An 18,534-nucleotide genomic window follows, 5' to 3' on the forward strand; every position below is an offset into this window, starting at 1 on the left:
TTGAAATGTACACTATAATGGGCATCATAGAAATATTCTTTACCACATTATTGGTCTTGGAAATAGTTTTATTTTGAAAAGTCACATGATTTCAAAGAAATGTTTCTACTGCAATTGAAATTTAGAACTCTGCTTCAATTACAGGCATACTAATTATTCACCTTTGTATTTTCTCTCATATACACATTACCTTCCTCACTCTTTCAAACAAACAGAAATTTAATTCTTATTTAAAAGATAACAAAATCAAAATCCATAACAATTTTTTTCATCTTCAATTAAGCTAAAAATATTTATGGCTGTAAAAGTCAGGCAAAAATGTAGGTCTCATGCAAGTAGACCTTTCATGACTATGTTCACGGATTCTCTGATCTCAGCTCTGGAAGGACTAACTATTTTAAAACATAGTATATTTCTCTAAAAAATAATGAAAGAAGAAAAGTAGCTAGAGAAGTATTAAGAGACAAACTGCACATAATTGCTGCACTTGTTCAGTAGATCAACAGGACTGGAAATCAGAGCCCTGTATAGATCTAAAAGAGAAAAATTAATCCCACAGAATTCAAAAAAGCCAACTATAAAACTTCCTATTTTGATTTGGTCTGTGGAAGAAGAATAGAAGAGAAGAATAGAAGTCTGGACAGGGCACATTTTTTAGAGTGCATGTTATGAAAGATGAACAAGACAGAGCTTTCAGTTTTACCCCTTTGTTCAGTGAAATAACTACAAAATTTCCTGTGGTAACCAAGATACAAGCTTGATTTTATTTATGTTACCACTGGCTCAGCCTTAGCATGATTTCATACGGAAGCAGACCATATTATGGAGCCAGATAGAAGGATAGGATCATATCTATCCCTATAAGACCAAAGCAGATAGATTATTGTGCAGGAAAAATATTTCTTCATCTGTCTGGAAAAAGCAGAGGCAGGAGTTTTACCCACAGGAGAAACGCATCAAAGAAAGAAACTCCTGGATCTGACTGGTAAGTGATTCTAACTTGAACAATGACACTATTTTTAGCATTAGCATATTTAAGTATTGATTTGTGTGTTCAAAGGGCTTCCAAATCTTTTAGCAATTATTGTATTGGAGGAGAGTAGGACATGTGCTACTAGTGCAAGACCTTGTGTCCACTTCTGTCTCCTTTATTGCTCTCAAATAGAGAATAGAGAGTTGAGACTTAATCACTAGGTGTTGTGTTTGTTTGTTTGTTTTTGTTTTCCCGATAAAAAGAGCAAAACACAAGACGACAAGGTTAAAAGGAGAACGTCCACACTCAGATTATGAAGGTCACCATACCCTGATGGATCTGTAAGGTTATTTGGCAACTTAGTAACAGTGAAAATGAAAAAGAAATGAAAAAGCTCTGTGGGCATTCAGTGGGATGGTGTACATCTTCTGTAAGGCAAGGACACAGGGAGAGAGAGGAGAAAGCCTATTGTCAGCTAACTATGGATTCAGGAATATAACTGTAGATTTGCACACATGTAAACATACAGTGCAGTTACAGACACCTAGCAGGAAGAGTAAGGGGAGATGGGCAATGGCTATTCTTATACAGATGTACTTGGGAGACAGCTTCAAACCCAGGCCTAGGGTTCACTCCTCCTTCTCACCTCACTTTACCCACAACTGGCATCTCTCACTGAGATAAAATGGGGGAATTGGAGCAATAACATATTGACCACCCCATGTGTTTGGTCAGGTGAGGGAACACTGGCAATCCTTCACACACACAACAATCATTAGATGATTGACAACTTGAGGGAAAAATGAAAATACCCTACCTACCTTCTAATTTTTCTACCTTCTGCACAAGATCATTTGCCCAGGATCTAAGCTTTGCCCAGGATATAAGCTTTGACAGCCACCTGTTAACCCCCCAATCTACCTGCAGCACCCTTAGTGGCCTCAGCCAGGTCACATTCCCTTACTGGCTAGAGATCCCTTCTGGAATTAGGGGAAAACACCATTTACCCTGGGGAAGGAGCATTTGAAATGAAAGGGGAAAGTTGAAATGCACCTCAGCTGACCTGAAGCTCCTGCAGTGGAAATACCTACAGCTGAGCTAAATACCCTGAGCTCCTGTTGTGATTAAAGAAAAATAGGCACCATATGGCAATTCATCCCATCCCAACAGAAGCAGCTGAAGTAGGCCAGATACACTACTCTGTAAAGTGTCTATGGCTTCCCTTTGGTTTCAAAGGGGAAGCTAGGGTAACTAGATACTTCCACTGTGAATGTCTACTTTCCCATCCACAGTCCTTTTACAAAGCATGCTAAACCTACCAAAAATCACTGTACTAAATGTCAGTGACACGCTGTGTACCCTACTGAATCTCTGGAAATATCTACTAGTAGTAGTAAAATTAAATAACAATTAAAAAAAAAAAAAGTGGATTTTAAAGTAGGGAGCTGCAATAAGCTCACTTCTACCTTCTATTTAATAGACGACTTGGTTGTTGGTGCATATTAATACAAGATCAAGATCCTGCCATATCAGTTCAGCATACTAGAGAGAGGCACATACAGTATTTATTTCAATTATATATATATATATATATATATATATGTATATATATATAAAACACACATATATATAAGGGAGCACCTGATACAAAAAGTCTTGCACTGTTGCTTTGTCGTGTTTCTCCAGTGTATCTGTGCCTTGTGATACATCGGTAGTTGTACAGTCCGTCTTCATTCTGTACATCTAAAATATACAAGGCTCCCGTGGATGTGATGAGAAATCTAGGTCCTGAAAGACACAAGCATTTGCAGTGTTTAAAATATCTGCAGGTTGTTAACGTGTTCTGCTTGCTCACACTGGGGAATGGAGGATGCATGCTGAAGGGTCCTGAAGGTCTTGTTGCCAGAGTCTAGAGGCTACAAATTATAAGTCTACTAAGTGTTCTCTGCAAATGCATATAAAGATATTAACACATGTATTTCTTATTGAAACTGTAAGGATCTGTAAGGCAAATGTGTGGAATGAAAGAAAGAAAGGTCTATATCACAATCACAAAAAAATATCCAAGAGGTATCTGAAATAAAATATAAGGTAAAGAATTTAATCTGGTATAACTTAACGTCATAGAGTGATACGGTAATTCACTAGCAGAGTTGTGCACATTAGAAGGACTTTATGAGATGACATGAATAATTAAACCATATTAGCTGAAATAATGTTTGTTGGCCAGATACACCAGAAAACTGGGGGGGGGGGGGGGGGGGGGAAGATAAAAAAGTAAAAATAAAGGAGTCAAGGAAGACAAGAGAAACTCACAAAAGAGGAAGTTTTTACCCCAAGAATACAGGACATACATGTATTTGCTAAAGGTCAAATATTTGTCCAGCCAAAAGAACCACCTACTGCACAGCCCTGCTTCACAGCCTTCTTCAGGTGTGGTGGGAAAAGAGAACACAAGGACAGCAACACCAGCCTTGCTGATATGTCCACACTGCTTATCCCAGTGCAGTTATACCCACATATACCCAGTTATATGTCCACACTTCTTATACCAGTGCCAGTTGCAAGCTAGGCAGCATGAGATGAGTTAATATAGTATCTGATCTGCTGCAGGCCTTTTTTTATTATTTTTTTTATAATAGCATTGCAATCTGTGATGAGAAAACCAAAATGTAAGCAGGTACACAGATTCTGTGTCTAAAAGAAGTTTAATAAACCATAAAAGCACGGGATGTGTTATAACTCGTATCTAAGTATTCAATTTTAACTTTTTTTTTTTTTTTTTTTAATCTAAACAGAAAAGTTTATTTCAGGAAGAAAAAGCCCAGCAAAGTCTCCTTAAAAAAACAACGTCTCCTTAAAACTGAACAAGACTGATATGTATAGGTTCATCATTTGTCCCAGATTTCATTCGTATTGAAAATAATTGAACAATATTAGCTAAAATGACATTTGTTGGCCAGGTACACTAGAAAACTGAGAAAAAAAATCTGAAATTCTCTTCAAAAATATATTTATTATTATTAACTACAGAATTTGCAGAACATGTCATGGCACATATATACACACTTGCAGTTTTGATCATTTGACAGCTGCACAGGTACGTCTGTTCTGTTAAAAATGCATGTTCTAAGGTCAAGGACACTAAAAAGCTAACATCTACACTGTACATGTTTACTCTAAGGATTTCCCTGTATTAGAATAAATGGAAAGTAGTGTGGTTAGAATGCATTGCACACTTAGATCTCACAAGACCGACCACTTTTTTCTTTTAAAAAATACTGCAGTCTGAGCTATGTATGCCTTTCTAAAGATTTCACAATGGAGAAAAAGGGGGGAAAAAAGATAGAAACATTGTCTCGTTGTCTTTGCTATTTTCTGCTAGGCATTTAGAAGCTTTTAAAACATGCATACCTCTATCCATGTATTATAAAAAATGTGTCTCCCAAATTAAGGGAGAGAATACACAAAGATGAAACACATTATGATCTAATATTCAGTAATGTGCAGTAAGAAATATTTCCTTTTCTTCAGAACTCTATTTGAGCAATGACTTTTTAATAATTAAGCGTAGTCAAGGTGCTTGCTCAAAAATGAATCAGTGGGAAAGCAATCCAGCAGAGAAAAGACAGAAAGGAAATGGTATTATTACAGAGGGCAATCTCCTTTAAATCACAATCTAAAAGAAGTGAAAAAAAAAAAATACAACCATGACTGACCCTTAGGACAGATAATATTGAATAAGACAACCTCAGCTCACCTCTCTCATCCTTGTATGCATACTGAATTATAAAATAACCATGCTACTTGTCTTGGCAGCCCTGTTCTCCTGAAAGTCAAGGCATAAAGATGGAAGCAGTCAGGTAGCACCTTCAGAAAAGCTTATGAGCCATATTGTTCATAATCTTCTAAACTACCTGCTTTATTCTAACAGTATGTGCCATTAATTAAAAATATATTAACAAACTGAATCCACAGCATGGAGACACAGAAGATGCTGGGCTACTCCCAGCTGTCAAGGGGGAGAACTGGGCAAGGGAAGACCCAAGGGAAGAGGAATGACTGGGAGGCCAGTGTGCTTTCCTCAGCCACGAGCTATCAGTGACACTACACAACACTATATTCCAACCTAGTAGGGGGTTCCCTCTGATACAAAGGCCATATTGATGTCATATGCCCCTGAAAATCTAAGTGCTTACATATGGAAAACTTATGTTTTAAGTACAGTTGAGCAGAGTAGGTAATATTTCACAATTTCACAGCCAGGTATCTGATGTATGGCATTGTAAAGGCTACATGAGAAAAGCAAAGGTATTGTGCATCTTATATTTCAATATGTTTAGTTGTAATGTTTGGATGAAACAATATACACAGTTAATAAAAATACGTTAAATTGATAAAATGTTTTACCTAGCTTCTCAATTACTAGTTATTACAAGTTATTTATTTGCTAGTCTGCAAAATAGCTTGGCTTGAGCAAACAAGCTGAGTGCATTTTCTACAAATATCTGGCAACTAACAGCTATGAGAAACCAAAAATCATCCAATCTGCAAGTATTCTGGCAACGCGCTAGTCCATCTCTTAACAATCACAGAGCTGTTCTTTACCTCCTGTCAGACATACAGGAAAAGCCATAGCTTTTTGAAAGCCACAGCTGAGAATTCTTCCTCCTTTTAGGGAGGCAGATTCATGTCGATTCACAAAGAGCTTGTACTTTCTGATGGCCAGAGGATAATTTCAATTTTTTTTGGTTGATTCTCACACTACAACTCCTAGATACAGTGTCCTGTATTTCTTCCTTTCCTCTTCACAGTCCCCAATTATGCAGATACAATCACTCAGCCCATTCCATCCTATCTCCTCATAACATAGGTGCTCAACATCTGTACCCTTAAACCAGGTTTACATTCATCCACAATTCTAGGTGAGAAAGGATGTTTAGAATTTTGGTGTGAAAACCCTGGGCTGTTTGACTCCTGCATCATGCAGATTTTGCACAACTGAAATATTCATAAAGCAAATCTACCTTTGCCAATAAATATGTTACAAGGGCTAAAGGTAATTAAGGCATGGTTGTCTCCCTTAGTCTTTAGGGAGCGTGAAATGATAGCTTCAGGAGAAAGGAATCACATTTAAGGACTTTACTTGGGGTTAATGATGGGTATGTGGCAAAAGCAATCTCTTGCTTCTGTTTCCAGCTGTGTGAGCATTATGCAGCTCTGTATTTCAGGTAGCACAACCACTTCAGAGGTGTGTTTGCCCACAGCAATGCAACTTGGCTGGCAGGGTTGATGGGCTGCTGACTAGGGGCTGTACACACCATGCAGACCTGTCCTCTGGAGCCCGATCAAGAATCAGATCGGGTTTTCCAAGCTAGGATGTAACTTGATTATCAAACAGTACAGGGGTGCATGTCAGTGGAGAAGCTGCTCAGCTGCTGTAACATCAGAGGACAAGGACCACAAGTGAGATAAGAAGGGGCTAACAGGATGGCTGTGACCCATCTGCCCCCTCCAGTAAACCTTCAAAGCCATTGTACAATGGCTTCATGTAGGTTTTTTTTTTTTTTCCTGGGCTCCAATTTTAGCTGTACTAAATATACGTAATTCTAGTTCTACAAAACTTTGCACTGTCGGATACCATTAGTAGGCACAAGTATAAGACTGTACAAATGTATGTGCAAAGCTTAGAAATTAATTGCATTCTCTGTTTTCCTAAAGCTTGCAAAAATTTGAGATATGTTCTGTACAGGCCACCACTAATAATTAAATTTGTTTCTCTGCTTAGGATAAGCTTCAAGTAACTGTCACAGAGGATGAAATTCATAGCTTTCCTTAAACCTACCAAAGCCTACCTCCTCACTGTCTCAACACTGTGCCCATTATTCTCACTAATACTTACACTGGAATCAAAACTGGGGAAACATAAGGAGTGGCTACTGCCAGGCTGAAGACTCTGTACAGATTTGTGGGCTGTTTCCAGATCCCATAGTACTACCTCATACTTTCAGGTGAAGCCTTCCTTCTTCAGTCCTGGCAGCAAGTTTCCTCAGGTGCGGTTTTACATCTCTGTCAAGCAGAGCTGGTACACTTATTAAAAGCCAGCCGCTTATTAAAATGGGCTTGTGAAAGCTATGCAGAACCAAGAAATTGTTCAGTGTTATCTTGCTATGTTTTCTAGAGAAGTTATGAATGTACTTGAGCTATCTAACACTGCTTAGATCATCTTCCTGTTTGAAATTACTCAGGCAATCGTATGATAAAACCTTCATTTTATGTATTATCTAGAGAATTTGCCTCTTCCTCTTCAAAAATAACTAAAAATAAATAGTTATTGCCACACATCAGATGTTATCCCACAATACACATTTCTCACCAACACATTATATATAATTGCAGGGCTAAAGCTTATTCTTTTCTTTCTTCTTCTTAATATATTTTGCATACTTATGTAATGCTTTAATAACCAATTCCACCTTCTACTGTAAAAATGCAAGACAGAAAAGATGACAGAAAAATAAGAGTGGAAATGCATGTAATTTCTGTCATCTTCTAAACGGAGAGCATTTTCATTAAAACCGACAGGCTGTCAATGGTGACAAACCTGAAGTGTTGAGCTCTCTGTGTTCCGTACTTCAAAAAGTGTTTAGAAATGCACTGGGATAGGGATCGACAAGCTTTTATTACCCTGTTGATCTAGGGGAGTGTTCTGTTCTTGTGGCACATTTAATTTAATTGCTCTCACTTTCCTGTAACAAAGTCTAATTTTTTTGACTCATCTACTTAATATAGCAAATAAGCCTTTTTTTTTTTTTTTTTTTTTTTGGGGGGGGGGGGGTGAGGAACATCCTTTCAGATAAGCTGAAGCTTTCTGTTTGTTTGGCTGTTAGCAGTCTTCAAGGGAGGAAGACAGAGAAGCCTCCTTCACAACAATTAAAAAGAAGAGTGTCAAAATATATCTCATAATTCCCATTTATTATTCTGAAGTGTTTGTATTAATGCCTTGAAAACTTGATTATAATAATTTCATAATCTGATTTTCAGAGATGTTGAAACCTTACGTCTTTTTTCATTTTCAATGCTTGGAGGCTTTGAAGACCTGGCCCAATATCTTCAGTATGCCTTTCATTTAAAGAATTCAAAGGACATTAACAACCCTTACTACCCTGGTGAAGTAGGCAAGCATAGTAACATATTATTTAAAATTTAAATATTTTACAAATAAGCTTGTTGAGATATGTAGATTGATGTAAACAAGTCAGTGGAAAAACATGTAAACGGAACCCATCATTCTTTCTTCAGGGCCTCATCTGTCACTGATACATAACTTTGTCTTGCAGAGACTGAAAAAATATATAGATCCAAGGACTAGAAAAAACTATTAGAGTCATTTATTCTCACCTTTCATGCTTCACCCATTAATTCCTGCATCAAGTCTATATCTGGAAGTTAAGCTACAGCTTTTTAAAAAGACATTAGTCATGATTAAAGACTTCTTGTAGTAGAGAGCATTTGGTACCCCTGGGTAAATTATTCCAGTGGTTAATTATTCTCACTTTTGAAAGTTAGAGTATTGTTTGTGGTCTATCTGGCTTTGACCCCAGCTATCAAATCTTACTGTGCCTTCATTAAAGATTTCCTCTGCAGTCAGAAATCTTCTATTTAAGTACTTACAGAATGTGAAGAAATTACCTCTTAAACCACATATCTCCTTAATTAGTTATATAGATTGAACTTCCTAACTCATTTACTGTGAATAATTCATATCTTGAAATATTCCTGCAGTTTTTGCCCAACACCTTAACAAGTTTTTGAAATTCTTTTTAAAGTTTGGATCATGCAGATTAACAGTTCTGGTAATAGTGAATACAAAATGTCACCACTCTCTTTTATAGAAATATTCCATATGTTTATGCATCCAGAAATTGCACAATGATGACTTACTTTGGTTATTGATAAAAAATTCTGGTATCCTTTTCAGACTTATAGGACAGACGTCCCCCATTCTATAGATTAAACCTATTGTCTTTCTTCACATGAGCACTGTCTGTATGAAAAGCTACATATTCATACATGACATCTTTATCACACAATCTAATCTCCCTACATAACTCACCGAACCATAAGATTATTTGCCATCACACAAACACATGGTCCATTTGTATACTTTATCAACATGTGTTTCCTTAACTAAACTTCATTCCTTAACTGAAACTTTATGTTTTTATTTGAGCTGTTATCAAAACCTGTGTTTTGAAAGTACGTATTTTGAACTAGTAAGACCCTGAAGTGAAGAAAAAGGGAAAAACAGAAGGAAACTGGGTCATTTCTAGTCTTGACCAACCTCAACCAAGGGGCCAAAATCCCATGACATTTTAGAAGCATACCCCTAAATTTACTATCTGCTGACTAGTATTCTGTATAACCTAGTGACTTCATTAAAGTTTAGCTGCATTGGTAAATCATGTATTCATTTCTTTAAGTGAGAAGAGGTCACATTAACAATTATGAAATTGCTCTTATGTAAGGTTTTAATGCCTTCCATTAAACTGTATGATATCAGAGATTAAAATAAAATTTTACAGGTCTTAGTAATAAGTTAAAATAATTCTGTTTAGGTTTCCTATGTGAAATTGTTCTCATGTATAATTCATAAGAAAATGTGAACACTTTCCTGTAGAATTACTGTAAAATATGCTTGTATTAAAATGAGAATATTTTAAAACTGTAACATTAATTATTCTTTTATAATACCTTCTTTCCCCATATGCATGCTGTTAGTCTTTAAATAGGAGCCATGTTATCCTCAAGATGTTTTTAAAAATCATATTTGATTTTCACTTTGTTGGAAACACATCTTATGGCATTATGTTATTGCAGTCTAAATTGGGTTGATAGAAATTAAGGGAACAGATGGCTGTTCTAATCGTGTGCCAAATGATAATATAGAACAAATAAACTTTTATCAGCTGTACTTGTCACCTCTGCTGGATAGAACTGCTTCTGCTAGCAAGTTTCTAGCATGACCTGTGCACGCAAGGGGAGAAACCTCCCTGCAGAGCCAAAGCAGAATGTAACCTATAACTCAGTTTTATAGTACTGCTACAACATCATTCTCAAAGCAAAACAATCTGCTGCTTTGGGCATGGAAAATGTGCTAGAAGCAGCCATGCTGAAACTGTACCCTGAAGTCACAGTCCTGCCAGTGCATTTGATACACAAACCAATGATTAGATGAGGAAAGAGAGGAATGTAGGGAAGGAGAGAGGTATGGATTTTACTTTTCCAAGCACCGTTCTCAACCTGCAAGAGATGCCTGGGATGTTGCTCACAGTAGGTGGTGCAGATGGTCAAAACATGGCTACACTCTGCTCAGCACAGCCTTACCCTCTGTGGTTGTAGCCAAGCTTACAGGTCCCACTAGCAGATCTTACAGAGGATAAAGTGATTTTTTCTGGTCCCTTGTTTTCCTTCAGCACTGGGGTCTATATATTGCCCCTTTGGAGTGCACTGACCACTGCTTCTCTCCCTGTCAGAGACACAACCCACAGCTTACTTCCAGGAGAACAGGAAAGGGGAAAGGGAAATTATAGCATTGCCCTGCAGCCCAGGGACAAATATCTTCCTTAATCAATTACACTGAAATTAGCCCTCCCTTGTGTTACCACCTCCACCCTTCAGGTATACCTGCTGAATCGAATACCTATTTGCACTACATGGCCTGGTTCCACAGCTATAAGCAACCTTTTTTTTTTTTTCTGCCAGAATAAAACTTGAGAATTTATAAGAGAAGCCAGCAGCCTCACATGAGGTGCTTTTTCTCTTTTATCTGGACACATAATCTGTCCTGAGTTCAATCAAAAGTAACTGAGGTTATCTCTCCACAAAAAGTTGAGGATGTTCATGAATGTTTTCAACACTATTGCTGACATGGTTTTAATTGTAACATAGACAGTTTCTTAACTTTCCAAAATTTCTATAGAACTCATAACTCAAAAAATAATATCGATATTTTTTTTTCTCACACCATCACTCTTTAACTCCTTTTACCCTCCTCACCTCCTCTACCAGAGTCAGATCTCCCCTCGGGAAACTTCTGTTGTGTTGGCAGCTCAGTCTACATTGGGGATGCAAATAAATCAGTTAGTGATCAGTCACCTTGTCCCTCTGCCAGCAGAGGTCAGAGCTGCTCAAAGTCTAGGCTGTCCACCATCATCACCATCCTTCTAAATCAGCCTGAGACAAAAGGAGCAAGGTCATGAAATATTTTCTATCGAATCATTGAAGGCATAAAAACTAAAAGGTATATATTTAACATACAAGAATTATTATTATTTTGGCACCTATAATTCTCAATAATATTAGGGACCAACATTCTCTCTGTATCTCTACAAAGAAAATAGATTTAGTCAAATCTAGATACTGTGGTGTTTACTTCTCCAAGTAAGTAAACCAAGATGGTTTACTGTCTCTCGTACTTTAGTTTGTACAATAGCTATAGTTTCCATATTTCCCTTAAAATTTTGCATACCTTACTACACTAAGACAACAAACCTGCCTAATTCTTGCATACAGAACCATAAGGTGCATAAAATTAAAATGAGAGAGAGAAAGAGAAAGTAAAAAAAAAAGCAAAGAAATCAAGTAAGCAAGAAACAAAAAGAGGGAGGAAGGGAGGAGAGGAAAATAGGGAAATAAAGCTCCAGTTTTGAATTGATAAACAGCTGATACAGGTAATCTACCGACTCAGTTACGGTATTGCCATAAGAACAAGGGTTGTGGTACCATGCTGGATTCAAACTCAGACAAGATGAGGCCTGAACACAATGCTCAAAAATTAAACAGATTCTGAAAGCCATTGGTATCTCTATTCCTGGTTTTAGCCCCTTAAAATTTAACAGTAATATGAGTACATTTGTGTTTCTGTAACCACAGAAAAAGGAAAGAAATACGAGCATTAGTGCTATTATAATGCACAGCTCTATTATTTTCTGAATACATTTTGATACTATGATAATGGCTATTCTAAAAACCAGATTGTTGGACAGATTACACACTTCAGACCATAAAGAGGATCATTTTATTGCTCTCTCCATGTTTCTGAGACTGCAAAAATATATTTCATGCCAATTGACAGTATCATTTCCACTTATATTATGAATACAGTATTCAAGTTTTGTAAAGGAGAAATAAACATAATCTTTTCTTTTAAGCATAAACAGTTGCAGGAGCTGTATATTTGTGTACACAATGTTATGTTAATTGTTGCTACTTTATGATTAAATGGCATAAACGTGACTGATCACATAATGTTTGTGTTTAATTGTTCACCATCTTAATCTTTTATGAATATATTAGGCATGAGCAGCTACAGTTCTCTACCCACTGTTGTTAACTGTCAGTCCTCCAGGACTTTAAATAAAACTTCCATAATTTTTAATAACACAGTTTAGGTGATTTGGGTTCTTGCACATATTGTTGTAGAAGCTGTTTTCCTTATTTCAGCTAGAAAGAAAGCAGATAATTTTAAATCACTAGCTAGCTTTAAGGGCTCTGATTAAAGAGGATTTATCTTTGTCCATGATATATAGAGTTGTCTGGAGGATTAAAATTTCTTCTCTCAGGCTTTTGCTGGTGCATCCCTGATAAATAAATGGCCTACAGTTGACCAGTAGCTTAACTTGCACTTTGCTCTCTGCAACATCCAGAAACATAACCCATCTCTCCTTCTAGCCGCATGTATATTTAAACACGAGCAAGACCCTGCTTGTTAAGTAACATGCTCCATCTCCTTCAGCATGAACAGCAGTTGGTTTATGTCACCATCATCAAGTGTGCACCTTAATAGTTTACAGCTTCAAAATCATTGCATATGCAGAATACGTACTGTTATAGACAATATGATCAGAATAAATCACAGCCTTGCATACACAGAATTAAAAGTGCCACCAGCAGCAGAATTATTTTAACAAACTGCTAATAATCAATATTACGCTACATTAATTAGAGCTGCTGCAGCTCTGTGGCCCCACGTTTAACCACATTTATTCTGCAAGTAACTATGAAGGTAATGAAGGATCTCAACCTGAAGGAACACTTTTATAAGGAACAGTTTAATGAGAAACAGTACCAACTTCCCGTCATGAAAAACTCTGTTCAGAAATTCACAAGACATCTGAGCACTGAGAATATTTATTTAAGGTGAATACAATCACTAACAGACAAAGCCTCATATGGTACATTCTAAAATATTTTTTTTCATCTAATGTCTTATTTTGAAAGTGTTAAATTAGGGAAACTTAAACAGGTTAATTTGGTTTTAGGGTCATGACTTGGGAAGGAGTTATTTTCTTTCTTGCTCAATTTGATAAAGGAAACTTATGGTGTCTTTTGGATAAAAAATAATCAAAATATACACCATAGGAGACCCTCAGTGGAATTCCTTCTGGAGACTCCTGGCCAGTTCCTTGGGGACAGCAGTCCAGTAGTCAGTGAATAATTTTAAAGGGTAGAAAAAAAAACAATGATATACATTTCTGTCTTTCTAAACATGATGATAACTTGTCTATAGAGCTGCTTTTCAACAGCTCTTTCAAAAATTAATTATTATTGTTTTTAAATCCCCTACCAATAGCTGCATGCTACTTTTCCTCTTGGAACTTGTCCTCTCTCATGCCCACTGATTTGGACTCTAAACATACTGAGCGACGGCATATGACAGGAACCTGATTCTGTTACAGGCTTACCCTTTCAAACAACATAGGCAAGGCATAGATATCCGTTTCATATATATTTTTAACTTCTTTCAACTCATAGTACACTTAACATACTTGCATTTTTAAAATAGCCTCCTGTCAGGCTAGTCCCATCTTTTAGGACTTGCCATACATTTTCCTCAGTATAGAATGATAGAGAATAGTCGTTGGGTGCCTGGTGAAGCAGTATTTTTAACAGAAGAAATACAGCATCAGGATCACAGTAATAGGAGCAGCAACATGTAAAATCTATTCCATATTGTATTCTGAAACAAAAGGACTCATGCTGATTGTAATCCAACAAAATTACCATGTAAAGAAATATTAGAAAATTAGCAACTAAGTATTATACAAGATAAGCCACACATATAATCAACTTTGAAAAAGAAAGAAAAAAAAAAAACACCATCACCATCAATTTTATATCAAAATAAATGCAAATAATTCCTGCAGAATTTGATTCCAGGTTGCATTGAATCAACATATGGGGATTTAGCTTGCTTGCAGACCTCATTCTTGTGGATTACAAATTTTTATGAATTCTTAGAATATTTTTAAAACAGAAATATTTTAGATGTGAATTATATTATAATGCAAGTAAATAAAGTTATCATGCTGTTTATTTTCTGTGCTTTGTCAAGTTAGGCTCTTTACAGACATCTTTGGCAAACTAACTTTTTAATGATAAACAGTGTTCAATAAGCATAACTTTTCAGCCAGGATTAAATTCATAGCATGATTTACACTGAGCATCAACTCAAGACTTATGTGCTATTTCAGTCCAACTTAATTTCAAAGATATACTTAAGATAAAAGTATGAAAGATGTGTAGATCCAGACCCTAAATAGATTACTTTGATTCTGTACTTATATTTTCCTTAGATTGGCAGCATAAAGAAAAAGATTATAAGCATAATTCCTTTAGAATTAATGTAAAAATTAATGTAAATACTTTTTTTTTTTTTTTTTTTTAACCTTTATATTTATTTATGAACTGTTCAGGAAATCAAGACTTGGAAGCCTTTCCGGGTATCAGAAACATTATGCAAATATGCTCATACACATTTCTCAGGTAATTTTCATCATTTGCATATTTTTTAATTGATTGGGATATTGAAGCACAGTAAAACTACTTGGTATGCCCAATGTTATCTTGTGTGTTTGAGGCAGATTTGGAAATCCTGTATCCTGGTCCTGGGCTTTGAGCATAAAAGCATCCTTTCTTACTTCTAATTTTACATGCAGTGCCTGAAGACTTGCCAGATACTATTCAACCCTTTGTGTACGTACATAATAAGGACACAGCTTGAATATGTAAAACTCTATGCTTGAGCTAAATATTACTACTATTCTACTATTTTAATTGTAAGAGAATTTACAAGCCCACTGTACCATTTTTTTGTTTGCATTGTTTTTCATTCTGCATAAAGACCTGAAAATAAATTAATTTGAAAATACAGCCTTTTGCCAGACTACTGTTTCAGGCAAGCCTCTCTTAAACCTTCTGATTTTCCTGAGCTTCCAAAACATTTGTTTTTATGAAACTGATTTTTGAAGAAGAGCATTGCATTATAAATAAATAAATTAATAAATAAATATCAAAGCAGACAAACAAGTATTGTCTGGATCCTAAGCAGTCTTCTTGAGCAGTCATTCTCTTTCTTTAACTTCATATGCCATTAAAGAACATGTTGAGTCAGACTGGCCTTGCTTGTTATATCTTATATTAGTACAGATGGCCTTGACCATGTTAATAACATTTATCCATGAAGATTTATATGATTGACATTTCTCACATTCCCAGAACCTGTGAGCATCAGAAAAGTTGCCTAAACAAGACTGACTTGACAGAAATGCCTGAAAATGTACATGTTCAGTCAGTCCAAGATGTGCTATATCTAAATTGCATCTTTTGTACTCGTGGTCAGTGTAGCACAACTGGTGGAGCACACACATAATAAGGCAGATGCATCAATGACCAGCTGCAGAAGACTCTGTCTATAACAACAAAGGCCAAACGCACCCATGTAATCTGTTTTTAAAAGATTAGTTCATGTGGATAAAATGCATCTTTACATAGGTGCATTCACATAGGTGCATTATGAAACCTGTGAAGTACTTATGTGTCATTTAAGACATCAGAACACAGCTTAAAAAAGATTTAAAGTGATGCATCTGTGATTTGTTCTTACTTGTGCACAGTGATTTAAACACATAAGGTCTAAAAGTATTCTTTTGGACAAAGGCATATAATGTAGGGATGTTTGATTTGCGTCAATGCACTTCTTTTTATTGAGAAAACACACTGCAGTTTTGGGGACTTGACATTTTAAATGATCATTTGAAAAATGTTAGTGTCCCTGAGATAAGAACATTTTAAAATAATTATCCCTGTTTTTCAAACCCAGACAGCAAAATCGTAATGATGAAAAAGCTTTGAACTAGAATTATTTTTCTTCTTTTTTCTTGATATTCAACTGTAATCTGGGTATAGTCTTTCATGCAGCCAGTGGCTTAGGGATGTGAGCAGCCATAAATGAATCTTATAAAAAGAAAATTAATGTAGCAAAATCTGACAGCTGCTTGGCATTTATTCTAAGCAAATTCTGCATTGGTTCAATCTTATGAGCAACCGCTATTTGGGTCAGCATTATTACTTTCATAGTTCACAGTCTTTATCTCCCAGGAGAAAGTCAATTTTTCTTCACTCAAATTCTCCTAGACAGAACCCCAAGAGTTTGTATCACTGACCCTAGAATTTGCATTCTACACCACATCCACAGCTGAGGCATAGTATCCTCTCCCTAGAGCATTATCATTAAGAAGGTGTAACATATATGCAATCCCTGTAAATTGAGCCTTGTTGACTTACATTCTTTCTGGAGCAAAGGGGCCACTGCAAAAAGTACAGCACCTTGAAGAATAAAGAATGCAACAGACGATAGGAGAAAAATTAAATAAATAATATCCGAAAGATCCAAAAGTCAATATTCTGTGCTTCATTTCTTTTTTCTTTCTGACAGGAGCGCTGGCCCGAGAGCCTAGTAAGTAGCAGTTCAATAATAATGATTTAAGGCTGGTCTTCAATAGAGACTCAACAGCTGTCAGCTTTTCTGTTCAAATTGACAAGAGCACAAAGAAAGGCTTGAATAATTAATTGTAAGCAGTTTGATGGGATCTGATTGTGACCGACCTGTTACATTGACTTCCTTTGACCTAATCTTTCAAAATGAGGTATTAAAGCTGAAACTGTTCTACACTCTTCCTATTACCTGTCTAGCTCTTCTTCTGAGGCATACCTGCAGACTATCCCCATGAGATAATAAGTACTGAAGGAGAGACAATTTTATTTGAGTGACTTGGATTCTGTTCTGCAGGCCTACCTAGTCTCTATAAAAACGACTTTTAAATTCTAGTATGCAAATGCAGACATCTAAAAACAAGGTCAGGGGGAGACCTTTACCAGAAGTAACAGCTATTCACTAATAAATATCTTCCTGCTTTGAAAAACCACTCAATAAAAGGCTACTCTTTCTCATTTAATTTCTGAGATACTTTTTAGCCAAGATTTCCAAGAGTCGCTTTCAATTTAAATAGAAAATGCAAATACCTGAACGTTCATAGGCAAGTTGTGTGATTAACACAATTTCAAACATCATCTGCACTTATTTTTTTTTTAGGGAGATAATATATTAAAGTAGAAGCCTTCAACATAGTAAAGTCTTTAACTCAGATGATGCTTTCTTAAAACCCAGGCTTCTCTCTCTCATTCAGACAAAAATTGCACTGAATTTTATTGTGTACAGGAAGGCTGACTGATAGAAGATTGCATATTATAAAGCTTGTTTTATAGCTTGTCTCCTGAACAACAGACAGTGCTTACATGAAATACAGTGTGATTTTTTTTTTCAGGACCATCCTGATCATCTCACTGCACAGTAGTCCCAACTTAATGTTGTATTGTGCATACAAAACAGAAGTGAAATAGTGTCCAGTGTTTAATACTTTAAAAACAAACAAAAAACCCTTGTCTCTTTTTAATATATAACTTATACTTAGGGCCAATACTAAATCTTAAAAAGACAGTGAGTTCTGAACAAGAAATTGGAATACCATGAAATAGGACATACCGTTATTAAGATGATAAAATTTTAAATGATCTTAATTCTTCCTCACATTTAAAATAATACCCTATTGACATACATTACCTATTTCTTTCAATAGTGTGCCCTATGGTACATATTAAATATATTTGGGGAAAAAAAAAATCTGAAATTTTAAAGAATAATATTTCTGTATACTATAACCTCTGTTAAATATTTATACATTAAAAAGAGTATGCATTTAAGAAAGTATCACATATATGCATGTGTGCACATGAATGTCTTCACACAGGTGATAAATAATAGAAGGTCCTTCTTTATGGTAAATTATAGATGAGATGTATAATACATGACCTAGAGTTAACAACAGGAAAAGTCATTGGCACACACGAATCTATGGGGAAAAACTCAGTGAAGTCCCAGTGTCTGCTGGAGAGAGATGGCATTCAAATAAAATGTTAAGTTCAAAAAAATATATCTGAAGATTTCATAATTGTGCACCTTTGCTCCACTTATGGAAGCATTTACTATGAAAACAACTTGAAAAATGTGAAAAATTAAATCTCACTTCACTGAAATAACATTGAAAATTTGGCAGGATTCAGAGAAGAGCTAAAACAGTGAATCAAAACTGGAAGCCCAACTTTAAAGTGGTATGTTTAAGATGGTAAGTTAGGAGACTTAGGAGACTTGATATTGTAAA

The 18,534-nt window shown here is 35.9% G+C and overlaps 1 protein-coding gene across 6 annotated transcripts in view; it reads right to left on the reverse strand.

The window, feature by feature from the left end:
* Positions 1-18,534, reverse strand: part of DSCAM (DS cell adhesion molecule) — a 477,845-nt gene that overhangs the window by 175,776 nt on the left and 283,535 nt on the right. For all 6 annotated transcript variants that reach the window (XR_011804715.1, XM_072027123.1, XM_038167513.2 and 3 more), the window contains exon 4: positions 2,615-2,761. Coding sequence is in view for 5 of the 6 variants with exons in the window: in XM_072027123.1 (XP_071883224.1) it covers positions 2,615-2,761 (147 nt within the window). In the remaining variant the exon portion in view is untranslated. The remainder of the gene's footprint in view (positions 1-2,614; positions 2,762-18,534) is intronic.

The sequence above is a fragment of the Anas platyrhynchos genome, chromosome 1 (genome assembly GCF_047663525.1).
Source record: "Anas platyrhynchos isolate ZD024472 breed Pekin duck chromosome 1, IASCAAS_PekinDuck_T2T, whole genome shotgun sequence".
Lineage (NCBI taxonomy): Eukaryota > Metazoa > Chordata > Aves > Anseriformes > Anatidae > Anas > Anas platyrhynchos.